This window comes from Lagopus leucura, unplaced genomic scaffold (assembly GCF_019238085.1).
Source record: "Lagopus leucura isolate 7727_CA_CO unplaced genomic scaffold, USGS_WTPT01 Super-Scaffold_100060, whole genome shotgun sequence".
Lineage (NCBI taxonomy): Eukaryota > Metazoa > Chordata > Aves > Galliformes > Phasianidae > Lagopus > Lagopus leucura.
The window spans coordinates 770067-796627 of record NW_024962306.1 but is presented as its reverse complement, the minus strand read 5'-3'; the positions used below and the strand labels follow the sequence as shown (position 1 = coordinate 796627).

Here is a 26561-nt window from a genome sequence, read left to right as displayed (position 1 = left end):
TGAGAACAGCAATTGGGCAAGGTGGGTTTTTGTTTCACAATTGATGTCTTGGAAGACTGATTTTTAGGAAGATGAGAAAAAATGTAGTGTGAGCACTAAGATTCAGAGCAGCAACAGTTGGTGAGCTGAAGGTTTCAGAAGGAAGTTAGTCTGCTGGTGCAGGGATCCAGAGCATGGGATAGGTGATAGCAGCTGGGCAAGGGGTGAGGTTGTAATTGAGGTGTAGACTGACGTGGGACTGGATGTTGTACCCCCAAGGAAGCTCCAGAGTGGTTCGTGTGATTCTGAGGGTGACTGTGCCCAGCTTCGCTTTTCTGTAAGCAGGTCAAAATGTCAGAGGTGAGTTTTCCCATTGCTGTGCAGGTCTGCGGTTCACGGGTACCATTACCTACAGAATAGGTAAATCTTGTGTCTGCAGTTCAGGAAGGGTGATGGTAACAAACTGAACAACCTTGAAAATGGCAGATGGAAGCGGTGGATGCTGTGTTCTAGAGAGACATGATCTGTTTTGTTGAACAGTAGGTGAGGAAATAGTTCAATTTTAGTTTGCTCTCTTGGGAGGGCAGGCAATAGAAACTTGAAGTGTCATCAGTTTAAATTGCAGCTGTTTGTGAAGATCTTTGAACCAGGAGGCAAGTGCTAAATATTCAGTGCACTGGTGGCATTCTGGGATGGATCACCAGTGCCTTGCAGAAGGTTCCCAGGACTGGCAGACCTTAAATCAAGGTGCTGTGCTGCTGCTGAGCATCGCTGTCCCAACTGGAGTCAATCAAAACAGGGAATTTGGGGGAGGGGAGGGAGCAGGCACGGGTAGGGGATTCAGAAGCTTCTATATGCTGATGTTCTACTGTAAACTTAGTGTTAAATTTGTTCTGAACTGGAAGTTCATGTCCTTTGGATAGTGCAGCACAAGAGAGGTGAAGTAGACTGCTGAAGTGAATGGTGAATGGATGTTTTTGTCTTTGCAGTGAGAGTTAAGAGGTGCTGTGCTTTGACCTTGAGTTTGTGTGATTAGTAGTGTAGCAGTTGAGTGCCAGGTAAGGATTTTTAGTTTTGGTTTTAGAGTTGAAAGAAATAGTGGGTGGGAGGTCTGTGAGATTTCTTTGTACTCAGAGAAAACAGTACATTCAGTTTGCTTACTCTGGAAGGACAAGTGCCTGAAAATCTGGTGCCAATAAAGAAAAACTATGATTCTTGCTATAGAAACTGGCTTTGGTGCTATGTTTGGCTATGTTCCTCCAGCAGAAAATTCAAATGTGTGTAAGGGTGGAAGTTTCTCCCCTTCACGTGTTGGTGTAATGACAGAGCTTCCGCTGGCGTTTAGCTGGGAGCACAGGCTCCCCGAGGCTCTCCTGGGTGGCAGAGTTGTGCATCAGCTTCAGACTGTTTCCTGGCAGCAGGAATTCTATTGCCTTTATTTGTAGAGAAGGAATATGCCCCCAAATGCAGCGGCAGTGGTAATAACTGAGCTTTATTCTGAACTTTTTGTGTTTGTCTGTGCTTTCTGTTCCTCTAACTGGATTCCTTTGGCACGTTGCAATGAATTTTTCCTCTTCTTTCCTTCCCCCTCTCCCATGTGTTTGCTAACTCCTTGTTGCTAAACTGATACGATCCTGCGCTCCTCTTCTAACTTGTAGCTGATCATTTAGAAGCTGTTCCTTGTGTCTGCTCAAGAATTTGTCCATCTCAGTGGAAGGAAAGTGCTCCAAGCTTGGGTAAAAGAGCAGGGGCAAGGCTTCATCGTGGTAGCTCTGTGATGTGTAACAGCTTTCCTTGTCATCTTCAGAGTCCTTGCCCAATAAATCCTTGGGCCCCACTGCCCCTTTCTGCTGTAGTTAGGTTTCCCCATCCTCATGCCAGTTAAGTTGAAGCAAATTATCTTTCATTGTCCCAGAGAACCTTTCTGGATTTTCCTTCACTGAATCCACCAGCCATTTCCATTCCATCAGCTGGTCCTGTAATGCTTGATTCTTTAAGAATGCAAATTCTGATGATGTGCAGTGTATTCACATCTTGGTGCTAGCAAACTGTCATTCTGCTAACCAGTTATCCACATTTGTTCCTAAGTCACTACCCCCATTGCTTGAAGCAGTTTCCCTGTCAGGATGTTCTTAATGCAGTGGTGCCAAAACTGTTCCTTTACTCCTTGCTGTTCTCCCTGGGAAACTCCTGAAAGCAGGTGTTCTCATTTTTACTGTTTTCTTCATTCTTTTAACCAATTCAATGTGTGTCTCTTAGTCCTTCCCTGTGTATCAGCTTCCACAGAACCGTTAGCTGTTCTCTATGAACGACTTCAAGTTTTGTTTCTTTTTCATAAGATAGTACTTAAACTGAGCACGCGTCAGATGCTGTTTCCTAGAATGCTTCTACATAACCTTTGTGTCTGTAGTGCAGTAGAATTCACCATTTTTGTTGCTGCCTGCTAAAAATTTCTAAACAAGCTGTGCTGTTTTCTTATATCAAAACTGTGCTGATGCTATCTTTAACCCTGCCTTCAATCCACTGCTGCATATGTGTGCTAGTAGAAAGCCTTTACTGCTTTTGTCAGTGTTTTGGGTCCTCTTGTGCTGTTTCCAGCTACTTTTAATATAATGTGCTAGTTTTAATTAATGCACTGCGTGTCTTCCAGTTGCATCACTTCTGCTTGTGCTGGGTGATAACTTTTAATGCTGCTTCTTAACTCTTTTAGTTTGATAGCACGTGTCAGAATGGAAACGTTTTAGTGCTGACAAAAGAAATGGAAAAATTGTATTTGTAACTGTTCTGTAGACATGACAGCTCCTGTTATACTGCTGCATTGTCCTCTAGCTGCGGTTCTGGTTTGAAGCAATGTGTATACTAGTGATGAGTGATTACTCAAATTGTTTCTATCTGTGCTTCCAAATTTCTACTTCCCCTGTGTCTATCAGATGCAGATCCTGGTGACAATGTCTCGTTTGTGTATTTCGTAGCAAAAACATGAGAAGTTTCTGAAATCCTGGAACTTTTTTCTCTCATTGCTACTTGAGAAGTTAGTGGGTTTTAACTTGAGTAGTGTCCTTCTGACGTGCTGCTTACTGTTCTGTTGTGCTTGGAAGTAATCAGGCCTGGAAGATCAGACAAAGCATCCAGCAAGGAGGCAGCAGAAGAGCTGTAAGCAAAGAAGCATAAGTGTTTTCCTCGGAAAATGCCTTGGCCAAAGATGTGCACAGCTAAATGACGTGCTAGATAGAACGTAATGCTCAGCATTCTGACAGAAATAAGCAGTCTCTCTGTAATTCTGTCTTGTGTCTGTAATAGTGCTGTGTACAGCACAGTGAGGGTGCTGAGTGACTCATTAAAGCACTGTGACAGATGATTTAGGAGTACAGCAAGGGCAAGTTTTCTCTTAGCCGTAACAGCAGACAGCCTAAAAATTTCGTTGTTAGCATTTCACAGCTGACTTGTTTGAATGCATGCTCATTTCTTAACTTTTGTTTTGTAATATAGGAAGCCATTTGTTAAAGGTAGCAAATGCATCGGGGAATTTATCTGTTTTGTTCTTACAGTAACAAAACCTTTTAGGAGATCAGATTTTCTTGCATCAAAAAAAGCTGCAACCGTTGATCAAGACCACAAGTTTAAATGCAAGTTCGTGGACTGTTCAAAATCATTCCGCAAAGCCAAGTTATTGCATTATCACATGAAATATTTTCATGGAGTGGACAAGTCTGCAGAATCACAGCAGAACCCGGTAAAAAGGCACATTCAAACCAGAGCTTCTTTGGCTTCTGAGAAAGCTAACCAAGAAAGGTCAAAAAGAGGACGGAGCGCAGCTGGTTCATTGTGTAAGTATCTTGCTGATTTTTTTCTTTAACAGCAGCAAGCAGGACAGGGTGGAAAACAATTTTCTTTTGGGCTGGAAGAGTCTTCTTATGGCTGCAGCTTGCATATTTCGTTGTGGAGAAGCATGATGATATCTCTAAACATTCAGTTTTAGAGAAGAGAAAACTGAAGAAATTGCCTCATCTAGAAATACTGATGGAGTTCTGTGATGAGGTGACTGTGCAGCCTGTCTTATTTCTTCGTAACAGCTTTCTCATGTATTAAATCTGTTCTTTTTTCAGAACTACTATCCCTTGACTTTCTGGTCCTTTTTTCCTTCTGTCTGTGTCAAAAGCCTAACTAGTATTGCTGGAAGACTTCTTCTGTCCTTTCTTGTACTGAGGTAACAGTCCGGATAACTCAACTTCTCTTGCTTCTCACTTTGCTCTTCACATTTCCTAGTCCTTTCTCAAGATTATACTTATGTGCTAGTGTAGAAGTCTGCTGGCGGTTTTGCTGGACCTGTGAAAGAAATCCTAGTGTTCAACAAGTGCAGTTGCTACAGCTGTTCTTGAAAGATACTTCTGCACCTGGTGGGTAGTGGAAATGGAAGACCTCAGTGTAGCCATTGGAAGGGAGGAAAATCAGAACTCTTCTTCAGTTGTAACTGCTTTGCAGTCTTCAGAATAATGTCATTTCTTCTTCTCTGTTCCATTCTTTGAAGTTCTTTGTTCCTGGTGTATTGAATACATCAGAGTGACAGTCGTGGTGCCCCTGTGTACTGGTGTGGGTACTGATCGTGTGTCCAGGCTGCTCTTGTGGGCAGGTTTCACCTGGTGTCCTGGATCTATGAGTATTACCTCTCTCTTGTCTTCTGACTGACCCTGTTTTGTAAAATCCACCTTTCTCTTTGCCAAATTCTCTGGTCCTTGTAAGTGTTGTTATATTTTCCTCAAAAATTTTGATCTTTCATGTTGTTCTGTATAATTAAGGATTTCAGAATCTTTCAAGTTGTTCACTGAGGTACCAGCACAATGTAGCAGAATGTATCTTGCTTTACATAGTTTCATGTCTGCCTTTCCTAATGCACCCAGCAAACCTTTTTTCACTTGAGACATTAGTGCTGGTTCCTAACAAAACAGTGTAGCTGAACGTACTGCTACAGCAAATAAACTGCTTTACCTGGGGTGCTTCTGTGATTTCAAATAATGCAAAGGCGTGAGATTTTATTACTTAGAGGTGCCTTTTCTTTAGCTGTGTTAGAATGTGCCAGCTTCTGTCTGTTACTTGGAATGCAGCTGGTATGTAACTTCACTGCCTGTGGAAGCGGAGCTGGACGAGAGCAGTGAGGAGAGCAGGTGGCACCGCGCTGATCGGAACAGGCTTCTGCTTTGTTTTCATAGCAGGCTTCTGTTCTGCTTTTGGAGATGCTATGCAACTAGTTCAGTTTAAAAAGTAGTTCCCCGCTGATTGTCTTGAATGAACTGACTTGTGGCTCAAGATCTTGACCTTTTCATTACTCCTTTCCTCAAAGTATGTCCTGTTGATGTGATGACATCATCTTGGCAGCACTGGCAGGTAATTGTTTATAGCATTACTTCTTTAAGTCTCCACTCCTTTCTTTCCTCTATGGTGAGTGGATACTTGTAACCCATGTGTGTGCTTCCTAGCATATCCCTGCAGGTAGCTTCTTGGCTGTGCTGACAGCTGGTGAATAGTGAGTCAAGGTGGAAAGGGTAGAATTTCATGCTTGCTATCAAAGCTGGCTGTTGCAGAGGCACAGAAGCTTTTCCTTGATGTGGAAAAGGGATGTCATCGTTCTGCATTTGTATTACAGTGCCTGATTACTTAGTTGTTTGTATTTTGTTGAACTTTTTCTTAACTCTTGGGATTTATCCTGTACCACAAATTCTAAAATGGAGTTAATGGGACTTACAGACTCGTACTGTTTCATGTTGTGTTCTTTTTCCAAGCATCATTTCTGTTAGTAATTACCCAAATAGGAAGACCGTGCTGTGGGATGCAAGAAGGAACAAATCAGATTCTAATTTCTTTATACTTAAGTAGAGATTCTGAAATTTCAGCATTTAAACTGTAGTAAATTGTACAATTGGGAACTGGCTTCAAAAGATTAATGTGGCTAGAAAGACTGATGTGGAAATACTTGTCCTGTCTGTCTTCCTTCTCAGGCAGGAGCTTACCTTGGCTGTGCCAAATTTGACAGATACCTCTCTAAATTTTGCAGTGGCTTTTCATAGCATCATAGAATATCCTGCATCAGAAGGGACCCGCAGGAATCACTGAGTCCAACTCCATTTAATGGAAGTGAAAGAAAGCTGCTTAGCTGCTATTTTAAATTGTCCTTGCCTGATCAGAATGATACAGACCTGAATGGCTCCTGAATGCTTCTAAGCAATGCTACCTTTCTTTATCGGGAAATACGAGATCATCATGATGAAAACTCCTCCCCAGTGCTGTAATGCTCAACTCCGAGGACTGCTCCTATTTGGTCTTTCCTGAAAGAACCATTCTGTGCAGACAGTGAGGCAGCTGGTTTGGGGTCTCCCTGGAATATAGGAGCTGCAGGTATTTCTGCCCTCAATTTTTAAGTTGCTTTGCACCTCTGCAGGTATAATATAGAAACAGATGCAACTCCTTAGTTTCAGAGGAAAATCAAGATCTCTACGAAATGTTTTAAGCTCGTGCAACAGCATATAAGATTTTTGGGCAGGGCTTTAACATTGCTTCTTAAAGTTTGTCTTAGAAGGAAGATGCCTTAGAATTTTGATGATTCAAGTTGAGACGTTCTCTCAAATTTGTCACCTCAAAATTGAATGTTGTGTATTGTCTGCTAAATTTTGGGGCAGAGTTGCTTGGTGATGGTGATTGATATAGTGAAAGAAAGGAGTGGAACCATTTTCCATGTCTGTATACTTTATGGTAAAATACTTTTTTTTTCTCTCTTTATAGTCACAACTTTTTCCTTTGCAAAATCACTGACGTTTCACAATTGATAAAACATGTTTGCATCCTGCAAACATTTGATGTAAGTTGTTTCCTCTGAAGATGGCAGCTTTCTTCAGCTCTGTGTGGGCATCCTGTTGTATGTGAAGTACCCACTCAGGGTTTTTGGGAAGGTTTGTCATGTTCTGACTTGGACCACTTAAAGGGATTTGGAGGCTCATCAGAGCTTGGTTCCTGCCCTTCTGCCGGGGGGTGCTGAACAAATTTTCTGAAGCCTGCAAGTCAACTTGTGGCAGACTTCAGTGCTCGAGCAGCTGCTGGGCCTCGCCTCACGTGTGAACAAGCGGGGCACTTTGTGTGCAGAGAAATGCCGCTGAAACCTCAGAGTTGGCTGCAGTACTCGTAGTTCTGTTAATAAGCACTCGGTGCTGACAGGCTTCATACTTCCCTCAGCCTGACAGTCGTACTGGCAGGGACTTCACCAGCTGCCTATGAAGGTAACCTTACCTTCATATTCCCAAGACACGGCTCAGCTCTGCAGAGGAGTCTTGCTCTTTGTGAGGTTAAACTGGTTTGGAGAATTCAAAAATACCTTGCAACACGGGGCTGTTGTTTGGGGGGTTAGAGTATACATGGAGCCTGAGTCTGGCAAGTTGCTACCAGTGTTGGCCCTGCTGCTGTCCTTGCCATGAGGAACAAAAGAAATCGGGGGACGTGCAATTTGTATTTCAGGGACCACAGAAAATCTCTCCTGCTGATGAGTCCTTTGGTGATGCTTACGGGAAAGAAAACGTGCATTTTGTCAGAGGGCTTGAATTTTTGTATGTGCCCTCACTGTTAGAAAAGCATCCTTAATGTCAGAAACGCATACCTTTGTTTGCTTAGTGATCATAACCACGTGTGCAGAGGCTGCAGGGTGGCACGCTTGCTTTGCTGGCTTGAACTTAGCCAAGGTGTTCGCTGTCACCTGGTGGCTGTTAGCGTGTGGTCCGATGGCTCTCAGCTCAGTGGGTTTCAGGGTGGTGCGTTGGGGCGGTTACCCCTTGGCTTGGTGCAAGAAGGTACACAGGGCTGCTACGAACACAGGGTTTGTTGTCCCCGGAGGAGGTGAGGAGCTGCGTTAGCAGCCTGTGTTCTGTAGAATTGCCAGTCAGCCTGTGGCTTATCTCAAGATACTGCATGTGGTTTGTGGACTGTGTGTCAAATTCCTTAGTGTAAGTCAAGGTAAGAGGCCTTCCCTTCTTGAAAATACAAAGGATATTCTCAGCACGTGATTTCATAGCTGCTGATGGTGAGCACTGTACAACAGACAGCAATTGGAGTTAAATCTTTTTGATTCCTGTGAAGGTTGAATTATCTTCATAACTGGGACCTGACATCTGTGTTCCTTTGGACAGAAGGCTACTGCATTGCCTGTCACTGAGTTTTGACATGTTCAGGTTTAAGTTCCTCTGGATGCTCTATCTGGCTAGTCGCCACGGTTTCTGCATGGCTGAGATGGTTGAGCACAGTTCTCCATTTTACTACAGCCTACAGTACAGGCTTGTGTTGCTTGGTAACCTCAGCGGAGTGCAGGAACAAGTACTTGACAGAGAAGTTACTTATGAGGTGTGTTGTGTGCTCTCAGCTTTTCTTCATCAGGATTTCTGTGACAGGAAGAAAATGGAGATGGAAATGTTCTACAGTAGTGAAGGCTGGCTCAGGGGGCAAGGAGCACAGAGGGCATAGCACACTGCAGGTCCTGCTGAGAAAGAGGCTGGGGAACGTGCACGTTCATAAATAAAATTAGTTGTGGTCATTACAGTTGCTTTTCATTCTTTTGGGGCCTAATTTAGAAATTGACCTGCTTCATGTTAGTGATGTTTAAAAGTGTTCTGAGAGGAGAAAAGACTCCATTATTGGAATGCTTAAAAATTTAGGTCTTGTGCTGCAAGTTTAGACTGTACACTTCCAAAACAAACAAAAACAATCCAAAATGTATTTAATAACTACTACTGCAGCAAGGTACCTGGCATGTGATTGAGTATCTTGGGTCCCTTCCAAAAACGTATCACTGGTGGCTGGAAAATATTACAGAAATGGAGTAACCTTTGTGCATTGTAAAAGATGCAACATGTTCTTAAACAGAAAAAAAATTCCTGCACTTTCACTCTTACAAAGCTAAACAGCCTCATGGGTGTAAAACAGGCCTTGTTCCACCTGGAGACTCTGTACGTGGCTGTGAGCCTGCAGGAAGCATTTTGGGGAGCTGGTGGGATCAAGATGGCCATAGCATAGTTCCAATGGTGGCTTATGAAATACAGTTGGACTGCTGGGAGAGGAGAAATACCTTGTAGGTATTTTTCTAATGGGATTTTTAAGTTCTGTGAGATGCTATTCTGTAAATAATTCTGGAATTCAAAGCAGGCAGGATGGTGGATAACCAGGAATGCTTATCCGACTTGTTTACACATCTTGTCACCGTGTGCTGACACATTTCTGCTTTGCAGAATGTCTGCTAGGACACTGGTGTCCCAAATATTTTAAGAAATACCTTAATCTTGTTGTTTTTGTTGTTTTCAGCTACTGTGTACCACGGGAAAAGATTTCTTCCTCCTCCGACAGTTGTTGTGTCCAGTCCACTAATTGTGAAAGTCCCCAGAAGTGATTACCATTAGTGGCAAGTCCTCCTAGCATAGAGATGGACTTACACTGCATTAAACTTGTTCCTGTAGGAGACGTTGGTCCTTTTGAAAATGTAAAGTCACTTTGTGTCTCACCAAGGAGTATTCATTTCTGGTTTTAACAGTTCTTTGTGGGAGGGGGAAAAAGAGCTATTTTGTAAGGTCTTGCAGCTCTCAATTTCAGTACGCGCCCAGGGAAAGGCAGCAGTGAGCTGCCAGACTGGATGAAAGCCACCTTTATCGTGGTCTTGTATAGGAAACTTGAGCTTTTTGTATCTTTTCTGCCTTCTCTTGTGGCTGATGTAAAGTACTACAGCAAATGTCTGAAGAGTAATCAGCAAGTAACTAAAATTATTATGAACCGATCCTTTTTACTGTATTTATTCGTGAAGTTCTAATGCAGCTTCGTTATGGAAAACTAGGGAAAAAAACATCTGATGGCCTCATTGCTGGATTTAGAGTTCCTTTGGTCTGAAGGGATCCACCTGATTCTGAAAGGGTCAGAACAAGATGGCTCAGTGTGCCCCACTGAACTTGAAATGTTGGTCAGGATGGTGCACTTGATTTCCCATCTCCTAAGTATGCTGACTTGGACTCCATCCTCAGCTACTGCTGACTTAAAGGCTTCCAAGTGAGAAACCTGTTGATGTGTACGTCTTCAGACATGAAGAAGGGTGCCTTTAGTGTCCACTGAAGTTTTGAGATCCTTATGATGTTAGAATCATACATTCTTGACAAAAATCAGTGTTCTGTCAGCCTGGCTACTGGATCTGATTGACAGAGAGATGTGAGTTCATGCTTCAGAGTTGTAAAGTACTTTTTATTCTGTCCACCCTACATGCCATGCAGCCTTTGCTTTTATCAGTTTCAGCTGCCATCTTCTGTCGAGGAGTCCTTCATTAGAAAGAATTGCTTGCTGTTCACTGCCTCAAGGGGCTTGCTAAATGAGAGCTAAATAATTTAACTTCATCTGCAGTTCTATTTTCTGTCGAAGTCATGTCTGTATATTTCATGATTTTATGAGTTTTAGGTAGCAATTCTGAGTTCTTGCATTTCTCCTGGCTGAAAAACTTGTTTTTGGGTGGTATGTACTTAAAACTGCTCTTCCTCAGGTGCATGGAGCTCCTATGCCTCTTCTATCTGCTCGTTACAAAGCACACTTGAGAGCAGGCTGTGGTTCCTCTATTTCCATCCACAGGAGCTCTTTCTTCTCTTTTAGAAGCAACTGTCATCTGACTACAGCGTTGCTGATCCAAACTGTTTCTCTTCCGTCTTTCTTCAGTGCCACACTATTTCTGAAAGAATAAAGCTCTAGGGATACATTTACATTCACTGTTTCTTTGTGCTTTCTTTTTTATTTAAAAAAGAAGTGACAGCGACAAAAAAAAAACAAAAAACTTACAGGTCTTAGTCTTTAAATCAGCTTCTGCTTGAAGCTGGGTCACGTTGCTGGGACTGAGTTGAGCAGTGCATCTCCTTGGAGGTGCTCTGTAGGGCCAGCCAGGGCTGCTGCTGGGGGAGGAGAGTTCCGTTTTGAAAGTATTTAAAGTTTGGACCTCATCTTTATTCTCTTTGTAGATGCTCCTCTACACGTAGCCCTGAGGAGTACCTCGTATAGAGGTGAAAAAATAGAAAAGAGAAGAACTTCTACTGCTGTAAATGCATTAAATAGTCACCGATACTCTGTTAGAGGGCAAACCAAGGAGAACCACGTAGTGAGATCGCTCCGGAAACCTCAGCAGAAACCAAGAGGTGAAAATGGTGCGCGGTTTTAGTTCAAAATGAACTCACAAGCATTGTTAGGAGCTGGTATACAAATATAAAGCATTTTGCATACCTTCCTTTAAAGTGTTGATTTTTTGAGTCTGTGGTGTGAACTATAAGTGGTATTTTTCACCGTTTCTTTGTCGTGGTTTCAAATGAAGAATCAATACAGCAAAACTCAGACATCTTTTTGCTGTACTCGTTGGGTTTAAATGTTCCTGGGTATGGTGCTTAATATTTTCAATATATAAAAATACAGAAATACTTTAAAGTGAGTGAGAACACTTTCATGCCTGTTTGCTTATTGAAAGATACCCTTGGTTGTCCAAAGCATTATGTATTTTAAGCAGTCTTGAACTTTTTGAGATGCATGAACTTAATAATAACTCTTCAGAAATTACTTAATCTATCATAATTCTTCTGATATAAATTCACTTTGATCTTTTCAGATAGTCTGTATTCTGTGCTTGAAGAAATGTCTGGGTGATAGCACTTCACCTCTGTTCAGTGGTACGGGGTGAGCCCTGTTTATCCTAAATCTGCTGTAATGCAGGTGGATAACGGCCATGCAGACACATGAGAATAATTTCCTACATACCATCAGATTTCTTACAGCACTGTTTTATTTCAGATTTGTAGCGACAATTTGAGCCACTGTGAGAGAGATGAAAGAACCTGTGCGTAGTTCACCTCATTTGTAACAGATCTTTGTTTAAGAAAGCTGTTATCATTGGTCTGATTCCGTTGGGTGTTCCTTATTTGAGAGTATGGCCTGTAGAGATGAGCTGGGCCTTTCCCTGTGGTGTTGGTGGGCTGTGAGAGAATGCTCATCCTGATCCTCGTTAGTCTCTTACCACTCAAGGAAATTAAAAGGGGTTAAGATTTTTTATTCTTCTGGCAAAAATTCCTTTTATAAACAAAATGTGATGGTGATGAATTTGTATGATTATGTAATACAGTTTGCATTTCTTTTTGGTCTTGCAAGTCTGAGAAGCTGTTTCTAACTAGCCAGGTAGCTGCCTTGTTGGGTCGTATTCCAGTGAGAGTTCATTAGACTTGAATGTGTTTACAGGAAATGACTTGGGGCAAAATACACAAATATTTGGATTTTTTTTTCAGTTTTTTTTTTAAGACCATACTGGCTAGCTCAAGGGGAATAAGTATGAGACTGAGGAGCATTTGTTTTGTCACAGTTACAGCTGATGTGTTGAGTGATTGAAGAAGCATAGCTTGCCCTCTTGTTGCCTTGAAACAGATCAGGCGATCTGACCATGCAGCCTTCCATTTCCAAGTAGAAGGATGCAGAATGTTCCTTACTGCGTTGATCTCAGTTATTGTCCTTCTCCTGGAAGAATAAAACGAGGAGAGTTACTTGCATATCTGTATATAAGCTGCAAGAAGGAAATGGTGCCCAGGGATTCCCAGGCTGTGGAAAAATAGGAGTGTTGGGACGAAGGGAAGCCAGGTGCAGCCGGAAGCTTTGTTGGGGCACACGTAAGAACTTCTTCCTCTAGAATCTCCACGCGTAAAGGGTAACAGGAGAGATATCAAGTTTGTTTTCAGCTCTGCCAAACCTGGGCTCTGCATGGCAGGCTGCTGTCCATGGCTGCTGGCAGTGTGCAGCTTCAACAGCCCTCGTTAATAACATGAAAATGAGGAACACGAGCAGCAAACTTACAGGCCTTTGCAAGGCCTGAAGGGAAGGGGTCATAAAAACTGGCAGCTCTTTTGAGGAGATGCTGATGTTTTGTCTCCTGTGTGTTTCATCACAGCTGGTAATCACCCAAACGTCACTGAGGATTCTGGTTCTCAAGGTGGGCTGCTTGTGCCACAGCAGCACAGCCCTGTGTTGTGAGTTAGGAGGTTACTAACAGCGTACTGCGGGGGTAGTGTAACACTCTGGTGGTGTTCTGTGTCCTGAGTCGGGTTCCTAGACGTTAGGCCTAGGAGAGCATTTCTGACAGGAGTGTCTTCAGCTGCTTGCTGTGATAGCAGTGATCAGTAAATGAAATGACTTCCCGGATGGGGTGGCGAGCAGCCTGACAGCTGAGTGCTCTGAGAGGGATGGAAGGCATCCTCTCACATGGCACTGTGGTTGCACCTCGTGGTCTTGGCAGTGTTAGGATAACTAATTTAAGGAACTATGCAAGTATCTAGACGTTCTGCTGCAGAGGACTACATTTGAAAGGAAGAAGCGAGAAGCAAGTGACAGGAAGTAGCTCAGACTTGTGTGCATTGCCTGGCAGCAGTTACCTCCAGCAAAACATGTAAACATTCCTCTGAAGGCATGTTTGGTGGCTGTGCTTGATTGAAAGCTGTCAGCTAATTGTTCAAAAAACTAATTTTTATTCCCTTAAAAATAGTGTGGACTGCAGATGGTTCAGTTGGCTGTGCCTTCTGTTCTTTCACCATTACTGAGTGGGAGGTACAGCCAACTGAATCTTTTGTTCTCTGTTTTTCTATGAAGCCTAGCATTTAAGGAACTGGAGTTGGGAGAAAGGGGGGTTGAGTTTTTGTTCTTGTGTCAGACTTCCGTCACAAAGCAACTGAAAAGTTCAGCAGTAAGATTTTCAGTTAGAAATTTGAATTGCGGGATATAGCAGGTGCCCCAATAATTTCTAAGGGCTCAACCTTTCTACATAATTAATAAATGGGGCATTGGTGTCCACTTGTTTTCTTCTGCATGCTGTTGCAACTTAGTTATGGGATAATCACCCTCGCACTTCAAACAGACCAATTGTGGGGGCTGGCAGTTCTAATGAGTAAGCTTTGTGCTGGTTTTTTTCCTAGTGAACTGGCCATGGTCAACTGAAGAAACCTTTAAGAGAATTAGTAAGTACAATAGGTGTGTATACATCTTCAATATTAAATTGGAATGTTGTCTAATTTCAGCTGCTAAAGAACATGAGAAGAACAAAGAAAGAAAATCAAAGGACTATGGAAGGTCCAAGGCAAAGAAGAAGAAAAAAAAGAAAAAGAGAACTAAGCCTGGTAAAGTTTTTTTTCTTAGAGCAAAATACTTTGTTATCTTTTGCCTGTTACTCAGTTCCATGCTCTTAAGAGATGGCATTACAGATAAGACCATCTCCTTCGTTTATCAGTTCTGATTTCGTGTCATTAAGAAATAATGAAGTTCAAATAGTGATTGGCAGGATGATTAATTTCCTGACTGAGGTGCATCGTTACTGCAGCATCACAGCTGATAACAGCACTTATAATGGCACAGAGCAAATCTAACTCTGCATTCAATGTGTTAGTCTAAGTCTGGCCTTTCATTATCTGGTATACTTGTATGCAAGACTAACCCAGTTACAGAAGGTAACCCATTGATTCACTACTGAGTTGCCCTTGTACCAGACGTTGACATATGAGAGATAGTCATAGGCTTTCTGTTCAAGTGATGGGGTTTGAAAATGCTGATGTCCTCATTTTTCCACTGTTAGCCTTGTGACTGCTGAAATCTTTGCTCGTTTTCAGAGATTCTGATAATGAGCTCTGTTAAACCTGTCACATCCTAATTTTTCTTGGACAAGCTGTCAAGAGATAAATGGGGGAGAGAACTGCAGGTAGACTGACTAGATTGCACTGAAATAAATAACTGTATTACATTTCTGATTACACGGTGCCTACAGATACGAGGTGTTCTGCAAGTCCTCATTCGTGAACTTTGCACAATAACTTCACAAATAAGGGTGCTAAGAAACTGCTGTCCCTCTTTCCTTGGGTTTTTGAAATGTAGCATGTTGGCTTCTCGAGACTCTCTCAAGCTTTGTAAGACCCCAATGTGTGTACCAGATGATTTGGGTACCTGTGGAGGCTGGTTGTGTTCTTGGGTGCTGTGTCCTAGCTTGTGCAAACTGCAGGTTCACCGTTTCAGTGTACAAAAAGTGCAGCACATCACATTTCTGAGAGTTTTGGAGCAGTGCCAAGACCTTTTCAGTAGCTAAGTACAGTTAGGTCAGTTTGCCATCTCCAATCTGTTCTTGTCAGATCTCATCAGTAATCTGCAACATCTTAATGTGACCTCATTGGTCTTTCAGTACCTAAAGGGAGCCTACAAACAGGAGGGAAACCAACTCTTGGAAAGGGTAGATAACAGCAGGACAAGGGAAATGGTTTTACGTTGAGGGAGGGGACATTTAGATTGGATGTCAGGGGGAAGTTCTTTACAGAGAGAGTGGTGAGGTGCTGGAACAGCTGCCCAGAGAGGCTGTGGATGCCCCGTCCATCCCTGGAGGTGTTCAAGGCCAGGTTGGATGGGGCCCTGGGCAGCCTGGGCTGCTATGAAATGGGGAGGTTGGTGGCCCTGCACGTGGCAGGGGGTTGGAGCTTCATGATCCTTGAGGTCCCTTCCAACCCTGGCCATTCTGTGATCTTCACACTTCATGGTCAAGAAGGCAGAGAGCACTCAAGAGTGGAGGAGCTTTGATTTATCCACCAGTGCTGAAACTGGAGTGCTATCAAGTGATTGGCACCAGAGCAGTGAGAAGTGACTTTCCAATGCTGACACGCTTCCTCCCACCTTTCTCCCCTCCCTTCCTATAAAATGTCCAGCAATATTTCTGGGGGGTCAGATTCTCAATTTTTATCAGTTGCTATGAGAGACAAGCAAGTTACATATTACCTTCTGTGTTACAACATAAAGGCTGCAGGAGATTTCCAAGGCACTGTCTCCTTGGCAGGGGGTTCGATATAGTTTTCATTTGAAATGCTGGACTGCTAACTTTTTCCTTTTAGGCAAAAGTATCCGAAATAAAACTTTCTTAGGATGCCTGGTGAATTGTTCTTCTGAATGCAGCAGATTGTTGGATCTCAGAAAACCATAGTCAGAAAGACCTGGTTTTAAAATCAGAGATGCTTTGAACTTGGATAAATTATGCTGCTCAGTCAGGAGGAAAGGCTTGGTGGTTTGTTCCTTCAGTTTTCAAAGCGAGGCCAGGACAGCACATTTTAACTGCCATTCCACCAGTGTACTTCCTGGACTGCTTCAGTTTTGTTCAGTCATCAGCTGTGTAGGTTCACATTTCTTGAGGGACAGATAATACCAAGCAGGCTCTTGTAATTCATATTTGCAGCCCTTTTGCTAATGCTTGGTCTTTAAGACCTGAGGCTAGCATTGCAGTAATCTGTTCTTCAGCAGTTGAGAAGCTCAGTGATGCTTGGACATAAAGATTCTTCTCTTTTCTCTGTATACAAACTATTAACAGTTCCATTTGCTAGAGTAATTTGAGGTGCATGCAGTGACTACAGCTAGAGCAGCCTTCTATTTTGCTGATGTCCTTGTTCTTTAGTGAAGGAACCCTGCAGCCTTCCTGCAAGTAGCTGGTACGGAGGGTGCTGCCTCCCACTGCACACAGCCAGGTTTGATGTATGGGACAGCACGTGGCAAGCTGGTGCTTCAGAGAAGCTGTTCTAGGTGTTTTCTCTGCATGTTCCTGACCGTGACTTTTCTTTTCCACTCAAATATCCCATTTTGTCTGTAGGCTAGGAAGAGAGAGACTCCTTTGTAGCCCATGATACTGGGAAGGAAACATGTATGTTGTGTGAGTAACTGGGATGTTAGGAGAGGTCTCCAGCCAACAGTGCTTGTGTAGAAGTGGCTGTAATGCAAAAGTGTTTGTAGACACATTCAGCCTACAGAATAGCTGGATTTAGTTTAGCCAACGTTTTCAGCCTTTCTGACATCAGCAGTGAAGGGTGGTTAAGCTGTATAAGGTTTTTATTGGCTCATATGGTGTCTTTCTTGCCTCTTGGTGACGAGTCTTTCAGCAGCATAGTGAATCCTTGACTCCTGGTATGTTGAAGTGGACACTCCATGAATCATATGTGCCTGTTACTAGACGTTGTTTTTCTTGGCTTTTTTTCCTCGACCACAAACTTCTAACAGCAATGCTTACAATTTTACAGAGTACTCTGCTAGTGAAGAGAACACAGATGTTACACAGGAACTTTCTCCTGAAAAATCAGTTGTCACAAAAAGTATTTCTTCAAATAAATCGTCTGCCCACCCAAGCACACTGCTGCAGTGCTCTGAGTCTGGACACCACCGAGGAAAATCAAAGACTAATGGTAAAATAACTCTTTGGCTGTTCTTATGCAGGACTGCGTCTTTCCTTTGCCCAACCTGACCCAAACTGAACCTAGTTTGGTTGCCTGAGCTAGATGTTGGTGCCTTTGCTTTGTCTTTGTATTTCCACTGAAGTTTTAGGGGTATTTTCCTCTTGTTTTGAGAACTCACTAATTTTGCACTTTTTGCAGCTCCTTATGAGCTCTGTGATAAATGTTCAGTAATTAAATCTGTTATTTTTTCCTAAGGTTTCCTTCAAAGTGATAATTGATTCAGAGTTAAAAACAGATGCTTTGCAGGTTGTATGGTATGTGTTGTGCTTGGGACACCACTGGCTGTGGTTGTGTATCCTGCCATATCTGTAGAACTGCATGCTTTTCTGCTGGCTTTCTCAACTAAGTAAAGAAAAGAAGCTCTCAAGTAGACATTAGTGACCTCGTAATATTTATACTATTTATAAAGCTGCTGCATTCCAGCTTTCGTGATCTATTAGTGTCTTGATATTTGCTGCTACAAGTTAGTGCAGTAAAAAAGACACGTTTTTCTTCTGCTACTCTTAAAGCTCAGGAATTGCCACACTGAACCTGTTTTGAACAAACTATTAATGATGGTATAGAACTTCATAGAATCATAGAATGGCCTGGGTTGCAAAGGCCCACAACGCTCATCCAGTTCCAACCCCTGCTGTGTGCAGGTTGCCAACAGCAGAGCAGGCTGCCCAGAGCCACATCCAGCCTGGCCTTGAATGCCTGCAGGGATGGGGCATCCACAGCCTCCTTGGGCAACCTGTGCCAGTGTTAATGAACAAATTCGGTGTTCCTTGAATTAAAAAAAAATGAACTGACACGTTTAGAAATGTGTATCTACAAATCCAGGGTTATTTGGGAGGTTTTTTTGACCTTTCTGTAACTACCTGGTATTTGACTTTTTTTTTTTGTATAGAGGAGGACACCATGAGTGAGTCATCGATGGACAGCTTGCTTTGGAGCGACGATGACTGCAGTCAGGATGTTGATGTAACCACAAATCCTGACGAAGAAGCTGAAGAAAGTGACTTTGAGATTGTTCGGTGTATTTGTGAAGTAAAAGAAGAGAACGACTTCATGATTCAGGTAAAGGTTCAGGTTTTGTTATTGAGGGAAGTGGTTAAGCTGGAGGAATCTATGAAAGTCTTTAATAGTTGGTTTGTCACTTGCTGGGGTTTAGTGTTTGTGTTTTGTTTTAGAAAAAATGCAAATCTACAAGAAAAAGAAACCTGGAACACTTCCTAGGTTTAGCAAATATGCATTTTGAATTAGTGGAGTGGAGCTTTTTTTTTTTTTTTTTTTTTGGAAGCAAAACCACTTATTCCATTCAGCAGTGTTCTCTGCATTTGCTAATCTGCATTAAGCCATCTGTCCATTGTACTCTTGGTAAATTGAGTGTACAGAAAACTTGCCAGCCAGAGCAGTGTCTATTGTCTGCCCACTTAACACTGGTGATTAAAGGTCTCTTTGAAACTGCCCTCTCTTTTACTCTTACTTAGTCATTCTACCCAATTTCTATTCATCTCAAAGGTTTTGGTATATATTTGACTTTGGCTTCTTTTGCTCCAGTTTACTTTTCTTCTGCTTCTCATACAATCTGTGTGGTCTCCTTCAGAAATTCCCCATAAGCCTTAGAAGATGCAGGAAAAAAAGTCATGCAGGGACTTGGTATTTTATGCTCTTGAATGAGCTTTTCATAGTTGCCTTTTGAAGAATGAGCTTTGTTTCAGGAGGCTTACGTCCATCTCTTTCTTATGGTGGGACCTCAGGTCAAAGTGACAGTAGTGTAACTGTGGGCTCACTGCAGATTTCAGGGTAATTATTAGATTATTTTGAAGTGTTTGTTTGTTTTTGAAAGTGTCATGACGGTGTCTGGATTACATACTTTGGGGATTACCTGCTTGTCTCTGTAGGTCTTGCCACAGATTGATGGCAGGTGAGTTTTTTATCTCAAAGCAGCAGTGGCAACAGTGTTTCACAGAGCACTGTGGGGGGCTTATCAGTGTGTTAACGTCATTGGGTTATTGAGATGCATTCAGACCTGGTGTTCCATAAAGCATCACCTCTTCACTTCTTTGGTTTTCCAGGCAGATACTTCAGATGTCCTGTTAGTGGAAGGTCTGTTGGTCTGTCCTGGAAGCAGCAATTGCTGTTCTTGGGCACTGCCTGACAGAGTAATGAAGCTTGCACTATTCTGTTCACAACTGCAAATCCTTGGTGTTCTGTTTCCTTGAAAGCAGGCTGACTTCTGAGCCATGTTTATTTACTATAAACATAACATTGCCAGAAATTATAGGTGGAGCTAAAAATTTTTTGTCTCCCCAGGCATCCTGTTGTTAATTTTTGTGAGGTTTAACCCCCTTAATGGAAGAGGGGTTAAACAGGCTTCTGGGATAGCTGCTAGCATATTGCAGTGAGCTGAGTTCTTAGTATTCAGAACTAGGAGGAATGGAGTAGCTGGCACAGCCTGCCTTGCAGGCTCTGCCTGTTTCTGGTGCCTTTGTTGCTTGAGCAGGGGCAGAAGCCTGGTAAGGGCAGAGGAGTGCACTGCTGGGGTTAGTTCTAGTGTGAAGAATTGTTGGCTTCTTCAGCAGGTGTACAGAAGCACCTGTTCTGTCCTGAACATCAGCAGCCTTTTCTCCAGTTGTCTTAGTGCAGCTGGGCTTGGGTTCTGTCCTCAGCAGTCAGGCTTAACATTTAACTTGATTGAGTAGTTTTCTTTGGTCTTCTGTAGTGCTTAACAGATGGGTTGTCCAAGAAGGTCCAACACCTTTCTTGTAGTGCTTAGTTCATTCTGACGTACGGTTTGCATTAGTGTTGGATCCTGATGCATGCTGAGATGTGCCTTGTGCCCTGGTTGGGAAGGGAGTGGTGATGAGTGCTCAGAGTGAGTGAATGGCATCTGGGAGTAGGAGAGGAAGAGGAGACAGAAAGCTGTTGGTCATAACAGGAGCTGGTTGCATTCAGAGGAGATGGCTCTGTGAAGGATGTAAAGGCATAGACTGGGCTGTGATTATTCCAGCAGAAGCAGTCTCAGTGCTGGTCTACAACTGAATAATGCAGAGAAACGTCAGCTGGCCAGAACGTAGTCTAAGCATAGCTTCCTTGTAAGGTTTTGTGAGCTGCTGCTTTCTGCTTTTTTTGTGAGCTGCAGTTTTCTAGGCTTAACTAATTGGGTGTTTCTTTAATACATTGCAAAGGTTTTATTTTTTGAAGAACAAAAACAAGACATTCTGTGTAATGGGAGAGCTATGTAGGAGAGCAGGTTATTTTCTTAGAGAGATGCAGATGGGCAGCATGGCAGGTACCTGCGTTAGTTATAGGGATGGGAGCAAGGAGATGTTAACAAGGGCTAGCAATGCAGATAACCTAAGGTGCTGAGTGCTGTGCCCTCTGTTCCTTTTGGTCAGCCTGTAGTTTTTGAGAAAATGGTCTGAGCAGTTTGGCCTTTAATTGTTGGTGTAGAAATGTCTGAGTTAGCTCTTCAATTGCAGATCATTGATATAAGGGAAAGATCCTCTCATATGCAGCTGTGGAACTATGATGAGGGGAACTCATTTTCAAAGGTGAAGTGCTGGAAGTACCCAGAAAGTCAAAGGAAAATGTCAGTTATCGTGGATTTGCAAGGAGGAAAGATTTTCTTCCCTCTTTCCTATGTAGACTTTGATATTTGGAAACTCTAGTTTGGAAGAGTTTGCCCTAACAGAGCTTGCACTTGGGCTTGTCTTCTCTTCCCGAAGATGCATGATTTCAGTGTATGGGTTTTTGGAAGAATATTGTCTTTGCACTTGTTTCTGTTGAGCTGTTTCTTCTGTCCTTGCTTATTCCTCCATAGAGATCTCACTGAAGAACACAGATGTTTGGGGCACCTGCTTGAGCACATACCTATAAACCAGACTGCTTTGACTTGAGAGCAAAGTTAGGAAGTAGAGCACTTGATCTGTGCTTGTGAGTGGAGGTTCAGTCTTCTCGTGATGCGTGCGTTGTGTCCCCTTACAGGAAATACAGCTGCAAGTCATTTTCTCTTCAAACTGAGCTCATTTTCATTAATGTACCCAATTAAGAATTAATGAAGAAAAAACAAGAGGCAGCATCTTTTATTTGCTTGGAAGCATGGGGAGCCTTAACATTTGATTGGATTTCACCCAGTTAAGCAGAGTTGTCTCTGTTTATCTCTTTGAGTTCATAGTAAATGTCCTGGTAAATTCAAGATAGCTGATAAAATACTCTTCCCATATCTTGAACTTGGTTTATGTTGTCTCAAGCAAATTGTGCACAAAGATTGTTCATTAGCAAGGGCACAAATAGATTTTGTAAAGCAAGTACCTGTTCCAGTTAATAGCTGTTTTCAAAGTGGTTTTTTTTTTTAATTTAATTTATCAATCACTATGATTTCATTCTAGTCTCCATAACTTCCTATGAAGGTAGTAGCTTTACTACTTTGCCTCCTGTTGCTTTAGAAAGCACAGGACTATATCTTTAAGGTTCTACTTGGGCCCCCCCAAAAAGACCGGATAAAATGACATCGTCCCTTCTGTTTGTTTTTTGTACATAAACATCAGTGAACTTGTGTGTATCAGATAGGGAATGGTGTACCTCAACGTCAGCGCCTTTGGAGGACATGGGTGTCAATAGAATCAGGATATTGTTGTTCTGGTTGCTGAAAAGCTGCTTTAAATGTATGTTCTATTGGGCTTGGTTATTTCTTTCTTGCTTGAAATTCATCTCACTTGTGCACGTTTTTCTCTTCAAAATCTCTTACTTGGCTTACTTCTCAATCTCCTTTCTGTTGCCTGGGCAGGGGTGTTGATGTGGACCCAGAGCAACAGGCTCAGCCCAGCTGAGGTGGGAGGTAGAGGTGCAGACAGAAGGAGGGAGCTGTGTGTTTCATTGCCTGATGTACAGGGCGCAGGTGTGACCGGTCCAGGAGCTCCCTTCTCGTTTTGTAGCAGGAAGGCTGGGTCTCTTTGTCTCTCTTCCTTTTAGGACAGCGTCCTCTGGCTCCTGTGTATCTTACTTTGTGAACAGGAGCTGGTCTCTGAATATCTCCTGGAAACATCTTCCTGCTTCAGATCCCCTTTTCCATTTGTAAGGCCAGACACTAATAGTCCCATTTTTCAGAAGTCTGTTTCTCGCTGGCGGTTTCTGTGCTCCAGTTTCCTCCATGCTTGCTTAGAGCAGATGACATACGCAGAAGCCGCTGGTGCCTTCCTGTCTCTGTCTCTCTTGGCTGGAGGAAATGCAGCAGATGAGAAGGGCATTAATTAGGTGTTGGCCAGCACAACTGAGGTGCTTACCAAGCTGGTGTTTTGCAGGTCGAGGATCCTCTCGGGTTGCTTGCAGTTGCCATTTCTTCACTTCAGCTCATTTAAAACTTTTGCCGATGTAGCCGTGGTCTCTGCATTCAGCTTTTGGCTTGTTCTCCACGATATCAAGATTATCTGCAGTTTCACTGCTCATAGGAAGAGGAACTCTAAGCGAACTCCACACCACACAGTTTCAAATTAAAAATGACTTCATATTCTTACGTGTGGTTTTGTCTCATGTTCTGTTGGCCTTTAGGCTACAGTTATGGGTTGGGCTGCTCGTCAAGGCCAGAGGGGCGAAAAGAAAGAGGCAGAAGCAGAATGTGTGGGTGTAGTTGTTCCTGCCATGAAGCTGCAGATATAAGGATTACATGTTAAGTAGTGTCACTGCACTATAAAGTAGTACTCAGTCTTTACCAATGAGGATAAACATCAGGAAGATCTTAAAAACTTTAGGATTTCTTCTTCTCTATGAATGGAAGTTCCCTTGTGGAAATGAACAAAATGCTGGAGGTACAGTGAAGCACAGGGTTGGCTAATTCTGTGTATTGTGAATATCCCTTTGATTTTGCAGCTAAGATGTTAATTTGTTCTTTGAGGGTGAAAAACTTACATTAGAAAACTTGATATATTTTTATGTTTGCTGTCCTTGATAACATGTGCATGCATCTCCTAAAAGGTTTTCATCTTCGAAGGGAACATTTTGGTACTTCTCAGGATCTCTGGTTTGACTGCATAATTTGTCCCATCTCCATAAATCGTGTGAAAAATGTGGGAAGGACTGTGATAGCATCGCAGTCTGTTTCTTTAGTATGTTGGTTTGAGGCTGCCAGGGAAGGGACACTGATACACCTTGTTGTTTTAACATGTGTAGATGATGCATCTCTTAACTGAGGTAAAAATATTGAGCTCCATTGATGTGCCCTTCTTTACTTTAACAGTGTGAAGAGTGTCTGTGCTGGCAGCATGGAGTCTGTATGGGTTTACTGGAAGATAATGTACCTGAGAAATACACCTGCTATATTTGCCAAGATCCCCCAGGTATGGAAATTTTTGAAGTTACACAACCTTATGTATGTAGCAACTATTAGTTTGTACACTGCTGTTGCAAAGATTAAACTTTTTTTTTTTGCTTCACTAGCCATGTCTCTTCAGTAAAGAAATTCAACTTCATGAATCTGTAACTGAGCTCATGTGAATGCATGAGTCAATGTTGTGGAATTACAGCTGGACAGGAATGGAAATCAATGTTTAACTGTGGCCATCTGTGTCATGTTTGTCAGTAATAAGAATTGAAATTGATTCAACTGCCTGACTACAGAAAACAAATTAAAGACTCGGGAGGATTCAGTAAAACTCCTTATGATTAAAATGCAGACACATCTTAAGGGGCATGACTGCAGTTTTCTTCCAGAGAGGCCAGGCTTATGTGCTGATTAAAACAAAGCAGCAAGATGTCTCTGGTTCTCAACAGCTGTGATGTCCTTGGCCTGTTTAGAAGAGGCACATCTATAAATATAAACAGAAATTACCGTGGGTACTACCCACAGTCAGAGTTAATTAAGCAATGCATTTTCTACTCCTAAACATGAGGCTGAATAGTTTAGAATGTCTCAGCTCATCTTATGCAGCAGATAAAAACTGCCCTTCTGACATGGGTTGTTTCTGGCTTCCTTCTGTGTGTCGTGAAGCCTCGCTGAGTGTGGAAATGGATGAGGTTTGGGCTTGTGTCCGTGCTCATGTGTGATGAGATGCCTGGGATGTCAGCCTGCCTCATCACAAGCCCTCTTGGCTTACGTCGGGGGTCTCCAAGCTTTTGGCTTGCCTGGGCTGCATTGAGTGAAAGGCAGTCGTCTTGGGCTGTATACAGAATGTATACTGTAGTGTATGTAGGTAATGTGTATGAATAAAAAAGTTCTGTTCCTTGTAGCTTTATTAAAATATCAAAAAGAAGGCAACAAGCCATTAAACTAGTGGGTTGGACACACGGAGTTTAGGTGCTTATTCAGATAGTGACCACTGCTTTTCTTGGCAGCTACACGTTCTTCAGGCTCCTAAATTGTTTGCTTGCGGCTAAGCAGAGTTTGTGCACTAACAGTGTTTGTACTCAAAGCAAAGACAAGACACTATGCTTAAATACAGTTATCTTAGCCAAATAATTTATAAACTTTAAGGTTGCGTTTATTATAATTGTTAATGCAGTATTTTGCACCCAGGGCTCTAACCACTTACTTTCAGCATTTAGTTTTGGACCCAGCTGAGGTGCATGTGCAAGCTGAAGTCGTGCCATCACACTTGAACTTCATCAGAATGCTTTCCAATGAAAACAAATTGCAGCTAGCATTTAATTTGCTTAACTAGTGTAATCGCTTTTTTTTTTTTTGCTTTGAAGATCCTGAAAATTTTATTTTTTGTTTGGATTTGATTTCCAGAACAGGTAAAATTTTTGTCCAACATTTTGGCTGCAAGCTATAAAGTGGATTCTCAGTTTCAGTGAACCTTTCCTTAGCTTGAAATGAGCTCAGATAGAGTTTATGAATCTGGAAATGGCTGTGCCCAATTTTAAAAGTGTATTAGCAACCATTTTGTTGCTATTTTTAATTACCTTCCAAAAGGGATGTAATCTAGGAGTAATTTCTCAGGGTGCCCTGAGAGTTCTGTTTCAGTGTGCCTGTGCCCTGGGTAACAGCACAGCCAGTGGTGCTTCCCAGTGGGTAGGCAGTGCAGTCCCCTGGTTTCATCCTGCTGCTTACTGACTCTGTTTTTTCAACAAACCCCTGACTGCTGCCATTTTCTAATGAATATTAACCTGCTTGTATTGGAGACTTCTGTGCATATGGTTCTGACCTGTGCTCCTGCAACATCTCTGGCTTTGTAAGTGCAGTGGTTGGGGCAGTGAGTAGGGTGTTCTCAGGGCACTGAACCGTCACCTGAAAACAAGAAGGACCGCTGGCTCTCATGGCATTTCTGTCTGCAGAGCTGTATCCAGGCTGGCTTTAAGTTATACTCGAGGATACCCTGCTACAGTCACACATTTCTCTGTACATCAGCTGCATGTGCTTGTTGTGGAATCAGGGTCTGAATGCCCCTGGCTTTTACAGCTGGGCCAAGATTTTCTTGACCAAGGTACCATTTTGCTTCCCATGTACAAGTTCTTCCATCTCCAAAGTTTTGACTGCTGTCACGAAATCATTCTTAGTGCTGCTGATAAGGGCTAGTAAGCTGCTGCAAGACAGATCATCACAGTTACCACCAGTAATGTTAACGTGCTGTAGTTAATGCTGCATTTTAACACACTCATTACTGTTGCTTTAGGTCAGAGGTCCAGCTTAAAGTACTGGTATGAGAAGGAGTGGTTGAGCAATGGCCACATGCACGGCTTAGCGTTCTTGGAAGAAAATTACTCCCACCAGAATGCCAAGAAGATAGTAGCCACTCACCAGCTTCTTGGCGACGTGCAGAGAGTGATAGAAGTACTGCATGGACTGCAGCTGAAGATGAGCATATTGAAGTAAGCAATGTTTAAGTATCAGTTGATATGTTCTCAATGTGAATTAGATCTCAAGAAGTAGAAAAATAACAAGAAATTCGGACTGACTTTTGTGTTTCTCTGCAGATATGTCACTGTAGTTTGAATTGCTAATGTTGTCTTGGATAAGTGTGGTGGGGAGTGTGACCTGGCTGTGTGAAGAAGTTGGGAAAATACGAAAAAACTAACAGCAGCTTTTCCTAAAGCACCAAAATAGAGCAGTAGCAGTTAGAGCACGGTGTATAACCATAGCAGTGTTCTTGAACACTTTCTCTATCCAGTAATTTTAAATCTTAGCTGTTTGAGTAGAAACCACATCTCTTCTTATAGCATAATTTGTTGCCCTGTAGAGGAAGAGCAGTTGGACCTTCAATGATCTGTAGTATCTCAGTTCTGTGCAAACATGGTACACTAGAAACAAAAAACAGCACCAGTGCTGTTCATAATCCCTGGAGAAAT

At 42.5% G+C, this 26561-nt stretch overlaps 1 protein-coding gene across 6 annotated transcripts in view; it reads left to right on the top strand.

Moving 5' to 3' along the window:
- Positions 1-26561, top strand: part of PHF20 (PHD finger protein 20) — a 64439-nt gene that overhangs the window by 28795 nt on the left and 9083 nt on the right. For 3 of the 6 annotated variants that reach the window (XM_042886695.1, XM_042886697.1, XM_042886694.1), the window contains 7 exons: positions 3528-3806; positions 10989-11171; positions 14067-14165; positions 17082-17243; positions 18184-18353; positions 23515-23614; positions 25889-26084. In XM_042886695.1, coding sequence (XP_042742629.1) covers positions 3528-3806; positions 10989-11171; positions 14067-14165; positions 17082-17243; positions 18184-18353; positions 23515-23614; positions 25889-26084 — 1189 coding nt within the window. The remainder of the gene's footprint in view (positions 1-3527; positions 3807-10988; positions 11172-14066; positions 14166-17081; positions 17244-18183; positions 18354-23514; positions 23615-25888; positions 26085-26561) is intronic. The other 3 variants (XM_042886696.1, XM_042886698.1, XM_042886699.1) reach the window with 3 other exon arrangements.